Below are 8,349 nucleotides of genomic sequence, written 5' to 3'. Positions count from 1 at the left end.
AGTCAGTGGAACATCCTCAGTGAGGCTCTTCCCTGGCTGTCCCTGTAAGGTAGCACCCTCTTCTCTATCAGCTCCCCTTCAATTGCTCTCTATCCCATCCCTTTGCTTTATTTTCTTCTGGTCCTTATCAAATAGTATCTCATTTAATTTTTTTTACTCTGTCTCTTTTCACTAAACTGTAAGCACATGAGAGTAAGAAACATGTCTTTAATATGCCACCCATTCCTAGCACCTAAGATATTGCACAGAGAAGGTGGCCGCTAAGCACTTAAATTAGCACTGACGCACCACTCCCCACCCCTCTTACTCAACCCCCTAGCTCCCTCTATTTTTCCTGTCACGGAGCTTATCACACTGTTTGGAATTGAATATTTAATTGACTCTTCTACCAGCCTAGAGTTTCCATAAAGGCACACTCTAAATTTTTTCAGGGCTACATAATAGAGGGGTCAATAATGTAAACTTTGGAAGAAGAGATAACCTGGTTTCAACTCCCAGCTTGATTGTTTGCCAACTGCATGACTATGCAAATTATTTGGCCTTAGTGTCAGTTTCTTCATCCATTAAAAAGTGGTAATAATTTCTTAAAATAATAACAGTTAATAGTTATGAATGCTTACTTGCCAGATATTGAGCGTTCTAAGTGCTTTACGTGTAATATTATACTCAGTCCTCACAAGAGCCCTTTGAGGTGGCTATTATTAATTTCCCACTTTACAAATGAGGCACCTGAGGCATAACAATGTTAAGTAACTTTCTCAAGGTTACATAGCTAACAGGTGATGATATGGGATTCAAACCCAGCCCATCCAATGAGAGGGTGAGATGATGCTTATAAAGGCTCAGCACAGCAGTTGCCTGCCTAGAGGGACCTTTTTACACTGGGTTTTCCTCGTATCTCCTCCATCTGTGCCATTTTGCAGAAATTAACCCTAAACCATCCTATTCTCCAATCATGCTATGTTTCTTGCTGGAAAATCCAGAAAATAGAAAGACAAGAATAAGGATGTAGAGTGACACTCCCTCTGAAGTTAATCACCACCAAATTGAGAGCCCCAAGGAAGAATCACTTTCCTGGAAATTTTCCAAATCTACCATCTTCAAAGGAAAAAAAATTAATCTCAGCCCCTGAGCCAAGCTTGAACACCTAAAGGCAGCCTTGAAAATGCAATTTAAACAACCAAAGAAAGCATCCTTGTGTAAATACAGATAATACTGCCAAAGAAAAAATATGGCAAATCAAAGCAGGTTTCCAATCCTGAACCAAATTAGCATCAATCCCAAGCAAAGAAGGTGCAAGATATTATACATGTCTATACCAACCCTAACCAACTCCCATTTTATTCCAAATTCCCTTTTTGAGCAACACAGCCCAGGTAGATTTCAAAGGTCATTCCCATATATGGGATCTAATAAACCCTAACACAGAGGCTTTCTCTTTTCTTCCCTGTATGCATAATAACGGTTTCCACATCCTGTTTCACCTTGGACCTTTAAACTTTCTGAACCCAGGGAGTTTTGACACAAAGACATAATTTTCTTTAAATCCCCCTAAAGTAATCATTTCATCTGATTGCAGTGATAAAATGACAGTGTCACACTTTCACCCTGGGCTCCTTTCCTTTGTGTGGTGGGCTTAAGAGAGGCCAGATCATAGGCATTCAAGAACAGAAAACTTTAACATGAAATCAGTAGCCTTATATTTTACCCCTTCTTTAATAGCTGCAATTTAGTTTTTCACCCATCCTTAATCCCACTTGCACACACTACAGTCCTCTTTTGTATCCCATCCATGCACATCAGTTCCAGCCCCCTCTTCTACAAAAACACTGTAGGTTTCCAAGCTAGTAAGTGAAAGAAACAGTCTAGCCACATTGGAGAGTTGTCAGAGGCTACTCATTCCAGTCTCTTTCCATGAGGCCAGGGGACTGAGTTAACCATTCTGGCTTTAGGAGACTTACAGGTACACTCTGATTTTTTTAAAAACCTCTATAAAAGAAATTTGGTTGGGGAGGGATATTGGAGGAGGAAAACAAACACCTTTTAGAAGAGAATAGACTTTCATTCACCCAAGAGGCTAGTCTCATTATGACCTTAAATTGGTTCCCAATGTGGTTTGGAAAGCCTAAATAAAAGAGAACCAAAACTATGATACATATACATGAATATACATATATACATACATACATATACACATACACATACATATATACCTACCCATACACATGCATATAGGTAATACACATATGCATATATATAATTTAGGTATTGTTCTGGTTTGCTAAAGCTGCTGTTAACTCAAAATACTAGAAATGAATTGGCTTTTATAAAGGGGATTTAATAGGTTACAAATTTACAGTTCTATGGCCATGAAAGTGTCCAAGCTCAGGCATCAACAAGAGGATACTTTCACTGAGGAAAGGCCAATGGTGTCCGGAACACCTGTCAGCTGGGAAGGCGTGTGGCTAGTGTCTCCTTGTCCTTTGCTCCCAGGTTCTGGTTTCAAAATGACTTTCTCCAAAATGTCTCTGGGATTCTGTCTCTCTTAGCTTCTCTCTCTCAGCAGCTGTGCATCCTTGCTTATTCACCTAGGGTGTTTCTCTCTAAGTGTCTGGAGGTCCTGACACTTCTCCGGGGCAAGCACTGGATTTCATCTCTTAGCTTAGCATCTCCAAACATCTTTCTGTCTGTATTTCCAAGCATGTGGGTCTGTGTTAGCTCTAAGCTCTCTTAAGGACTCCAGTAAACTAATCAAGACCCACCCTGGATGGGCAGAGTCACATCTCCACAGAAACAATGTAATCAAAAGGTCCCACCCACAATAGGTCTGCCCCCACAAGATTGCATTAAAGAACATGGCTCTTTATGAGGTACATAACATATTCAAACCAACACAGGTATATATACTTAAATTAAAATTTAGTTCTATAAAATTTAGGTATTAAAATTTAGCTATATGTACCTAAATAAAAGGCACTATAACCTTTTAACCTTCAACTGGAGGTTTAAGGTGTTCCAAGTTGGCTCACTATATTGCTCAAATTCCCTTTCTCTTCTTTCTCCTAATATCACCCTCAAGCATAGATAAATGTATTTAATTATGCGAAAGAGCCACTGACTTGTTAGTGCATCTTCAAAGAGTTATCATAGGAAGGAGCAGGTACAGGTACAGACATGTTCCTTGGGTAATATATGTTGGGTAATATCCCTAGTAAGATAATGATTTGATGCCTCTTCAAACTGATGATGTTCAAATATTTTTTAAAAATTTCACACTTTTATTTACTTTGTCTTCAAATGTGTAAATATAATTTTGAAATTTAAATACTTTTTCCTGGGAGCACTGGGCACTGTGATGGGGAAGACAGGGAGTTTGGGCTTAGCTTCACATCTGTGTATTGGAAAATTAAGCTTCATCACCTAATCTTTAGAGGGCTTAATCTACTCTGCAAAACAGAACATCTGACAGTAACCTGACAGCTTCCTTTGATAGCAGCTGGGGAAAATAGGAGATTATTAATATTTGAGCCTGCTCCTTGGGAGTATTGGCCCCAGTGGCTTACCCATATTTCCTCTCCAATAGCCTATCATACTCTGCTTGAGAGAAAATAACTTCTATCTTCTCCCTCTCATTACATTTTCAGTGATATTTTGGTATCTTTTATGGAATTTCTAGAAAACAACCTCCCTTCAATGGTACTTTGGGAATTTGTAAGGATTGCTGTTGTTGGGGTTGAAGGCAGACACCTATTGCTTTTTCTGCCCAACAATCATTCCTCCTTCTTGAGGGAACCCTTCACTGAATCTCCCTTGAGGAAATCCTCCTCCTCTGCTGTCAGGTCATGTGGCTCCAGCGGGCAAGTATCCCAGCACTGGGACAGTGACTGGGAAGGGGACGTGACCCAAGCCAGGCCAAGAAGGGTCATGATGTTTCTAAGAATCCCAAGGAAAAGTAAATTCTCTTTCCACAGGGTTTGCTAAACTGGTAGAAGAGAAAACTGTAGCTCTATTTGGCCATTTTTGCTACCGTGTGAAAAGAGAATGAAGCCACAGGGAAGGAAACAGATATAATGTAGAAGAAATATTCCTGAGGATATGGCTTAATAACTGATTCAGCCATGCCCGAAGCCACATGTGTCCCTGGATTTCAGTTACATAAGCAAATAAATTCCTCTCTTTGCTTAAACTCATCTGAAATGGGTTTTCTGTCTCTTGCAACTGAAAAAGTCCTGACTGATAAAACCAGTCATTGTGAGTAGCCTTCCCCTCAATCAAAAATTTTAAAATATTGATTTGAACCTGTAATTAGGAAATGGAATCTTTCTCTGAGGATTAATTACATTCCATCGCTGGACCCAGAGAACTCTAATTCAGGAAGAAAACCAAGAATGAGAACCAAAATGTTAGTTAGCCCATTTGAAATAAGTTTATGAACAAGAAAGATTATTTAATCCTTCAACAAGTATTTATTGAGCATCAAATGCATGCAATGTGCCAGACTAGAAGACAACCACTACCAAGAGACTGTCTGTGCCACATGATGCTTATACATCTGTGGAGAAAAACAAAAAATTAACAAATAAATATATACTATGCCACATGGTGACAGGATGTCAAAGAAAACTAAAGCAGGAATAGGGGGATAGGGGTGGAGAGATGGATTAAAAGGGGAGGTTACTCTGAAAACGTGATATACAAGCAGAACCTGAAGAGAGTGCAAGGACAAAGCATGTAGCTCTCTGAGGGAAAGGTGTTCCTGGCAGAGGGAAGGGCAAATGCAAAGTTTCCAAGATAGGAGTGTGCAGGCAAGGCCAAGGAACAGCAAGGAGGCTAGTGTGGCTGGTGAGGGCAAGTAAGAAGGAGTCATAGGAGATAAAGTCAGAGCGAGGAAAGAGGCCAGATCCTACAGGGCCCTGTGAGGATTTTGACTTGTATTCTGAATGGGCAGGGGGCCAATGATCTGACTTCATTAAAGGGATCCTTCTAGCAGTTATATAGAAAATAAATTGATGGGGGTTGGAGGAGCAAGGACAGAAGCTGAGAGATCTACCCTAGACAGTTCCAAACAAGCTTTTTAATGGACATAGTATCAACATCTCTAACTCCAATTAATCAGAAAACTGCTGCATTCTTTAAAATGGAGAACTATGCATTGAAAAAATTTTCCAAATATACCCTCAGAGTTCTAGGCCAGCGGTTCTCAGTTGGGGTAGGAGGGTATTTTGCCCCTCAGGAGACATTGGGCTTTGTCTGGAGACATTTTTGGTTGTCACGGCTTGTGGGGGTGGGGGAGAGTAGAGAGTGCTACTGGTGTCTAGTGAGTAGAGGCCAGGGATGCTGCTAAATATCCTATAATGCACAGGAGAGCCCCCCACAACAAAGAATCATCCAACCCCAAATGTCAGTAGTGTTATGGGTGAGAAACTCTGATCAAGACTAATGTAAAGATTCATTGTTGTCAGTTTCTGTGTTAGTGACTCTTAAAATTGCAATAAATATGAAAGTAGGGAAGTACAAACTGAGTTTGATTATCTTCCTCTTTGGGTAGTCATTTGAAAGGCAAAAATTATATTTGGTGTTTTGCATTTAAGAACAACTTGTTGAAAAAAAAAGATATGCTTAGTGACCTATGGTCTCAAATGAAAGCAGGTAAGAAAGAAGTGACATAAGAATGTTCTTGAATTTGTAACAGGAAGACTTAAAAAAATTTTTAATATGAAAATGTCATTCCAAGGAAACAAAAGTACCTGGCACAAATTTTGCTTCGGGGAGGAAAATGCCTTTGAAACCCAGCTAGTTGTATAACTAAGTGATAATGAATGCAGAGTTGTACTTTGTATTCCATTCCAGCACATTGGAGTTGAATCTGAGCTTGAAAAGCTAAATCCCCCAGTATTCTGGCCCCTCATCAGTGAAGTGCAAATCAAGGCCTTTAACTGCTATAGAAGGGGAGGTTGCAAAAAAATGCGAGCTGCAAATATTATGTTTTCAACCCACCTACTTTCTAATGATACGCTGAATTGTATACAAAAACCGTATTTGATTTGTTAAGAAAGTTTCATTGGAACAGTAAGGCAAACCATATGTGACATTTTATGTGATGGTTTTTGCTCAATGAAATGACAATTTTAAAAAAGAAATAAGGGCTATTAATCACCATTTTATGTGGGAATACTTTCTGATGTTGTAGTTTGCCAGTCATTTCACTTGAAGAAAAACTAAATAATATTTTTTTTTTTTTTTTTTTTTTTTTTTTTTTTTTTGTTTCATCAGTTTTATTGGTCCATATATCTGAATTCATTATACAAATCTTTCAAAATAACTAGATATTACAAGAATAGCTTACAATTCAGCTCTGATTGCACAAATATGTGACACAGGAAACCATTTTTACAAATACATGTTTTCTTATAAGAATAATTTAATAAAGAAAATAAGTCTTTATATATCTTACAGCAAATTTTATGCAATCCCAGTCAACTATCATTTCAGGTTTCTGTTACAGCATGTCCATCATATCCAATAAACCAAATTACAATCTGCTGCTTCTAATGTTTGACTCCTATTGAGATTTACGTTGTTAAGCCTCTTTTTCTAATTTTACTGGTCTGAAGAATTCATGTAATCAGGCTAGGAGAGGTCATTTAAACAACATTCCTTTTGAAATATAACTTGTATCAGGTTAATCATTGTGTTTGGTGAAAGATCTTTTTTACTTCTCACTTGTGCTGGACCAGCTGGTAGTTTTACCCCCATCATATCAAGAAGAAAGAGTAAAATCTTTACATTCTAAATGGCAAAAATAAAATGCTAGAAAAAAAGAGTTAAATAGAAATATTAAGAAAGCTAGAACATTTGCTATTGATTAGAGTAGAGAACACTTTTAAATTCAAGGTCTCTCCCAAGTTGAAGAGATAAAGTATAAGCATGTGGCAGTAGTTTCATAAAACATTGAAAAACTGAAAAATGTTACTTAGGCCAGTGGTATATCATTCTCAAAATGCCAGAGGATTCAAAATCTTGGACTCAGTGGTCAACTAAACTCAACACTTGACATTCTTATGTTGTAGCTTTGAAACAGCCTTATAAATATCCACTTGTGCAGAGCAAGAAATCCTTAAGGCCAGCGACCTTCCAGAATACTGACCACATTTACCTGAAGAGAAGTAACAAGGAGACATTTGGCATTCACTCCATTCCTTCTGTTTGTGAAAAGTATGTCCACTTGGCAGAGCTTGTGGTCTTCCTTTTCAGGTAGCATAAATTAATACCGAGAGACTAGCAATATTCTACAGTCAAATTCAAGTTCCTGAGGACTCAGCTCCAATTATCCAATATTCCTAAAAGGATTCTTTAATCAGACCCTTGTCCAGTAAGAGGTTTAGCAATACGCAGGGATTACCATGTGTCCCATTCCTCTTCTATTTCTCTTGATTTCTGTTTCTCACCCCAGTGTAACATGTGCTACAGGTTTTTACCAAAATACTGCAGCAATAAATTATTCCGCATTACTAAAAGTTCACATTATATCAGGTCACGTTTGCATATGACTATGAGGAAACCAAACAGCATCTACTGCAGTGATTTTGCAAATTCAGCATAGTCAATGTATCCATCATTGTTCTTATCATCATCTCTCAAAACACCATCTATTAAGTTAATCAGATCTTCTTCTTTCATTGGTAGTGTCTGGTCACTCCCTTCCTTATGGGCATGAGTGATGGCTGTGGAGAGTTCTAAGCCGTCAAGTAAATTATTGCCATCATAATCGTGCATTTTGAAATAATGGAGCTGCAGTTCTTGTGGAGACATCTCCGCCTCTGGTTTGTTGATGACACCTTCTAGATGCTCCAGGATATGCTCTTGGTCGTGCACGGTGTTCCTATCCAGGCCTGCGCTGCCAGGATGTGAGAAGCTGGCCCCGGGCTCCTCAGTCCTGGCACCTGGGGTGCAAAAGGCCCAGAGCAGGCTACATAGGAAAGGAGTTCTGAACAGCCACAGAGATCCCATGGTCATCGGCACCGTTGCCGTCCTCACCGCCGAATCGTTTTTCCAGACGCGAAGTTTTCCAAGATGAGCCTTCCAGGCCCGTGCTCAAGCACTCCCCCTCTCTGCCCCGCCCCCAGCCCGCCATCAACATGCCTCCCCCGTCCTGCGCACGCGCGCCCCTTTCTGCCGGCCCATTGGCGCGGCCGGGCGCTGCTCCCGGGCCGCGGCGGAAGGGTGGGCCGCTCCGGTGATTCCACGTGGCGCGGGCCCGGGCTCAGCATTCTAAATAATATTTTATATTTGCACTCTAGCTAATGTCATGCATAAGAAAGATGTGTGAGAGAAAGATGTGTGAGACCT

General features: G+C 39.7%; 1 protein-coding gene across 1 annotated transcript; it reads right to left on the bottom strand.

Moving 5' to 3' along the window:
• Positions 1-6,269: 6,269 nt before the first annotated feature.
• On the bottom strand, positions 6,270-8,031 carry LOC119542043 (multiple coagulation factor deficiency protein 2 homolog). The gene has a single exon (XM_037846513.1). The coding sequence runs from the start codon at positions 8,014-8,016 to the stop codon at positions 7,573-7,575; it is 444 nt and encodes a 147-aa protein (XP_037702441.1). The 5' UTR covers positions 8,017-8,031; the 3' UTR covers positions 6,270-7,572.
• Positions 8,032-8,349: the final 318 nt, after the last annotated feature.

The sequence above is a fragment of the Choloepus didactylus genome, chromosome 8 (assembly GCF_015220235.1).
Source record: "Choloepus didactylus isolate mChoDid1 chromosome 8, mChoDid1.pri, whole genome shotgun sequence".
NCBI classification, from domain to species: Eukaryota; Metazoa; Chordata; class Mammalia; order Pilosa; family Megalonychidae; genus Choloepus; species Choloepus didactylus.
The sequence above is the reverse complement of the archived record's forward strand: the minus strand, read 5'-3'. Positions and strand labels throughout refer to the sequence as shown.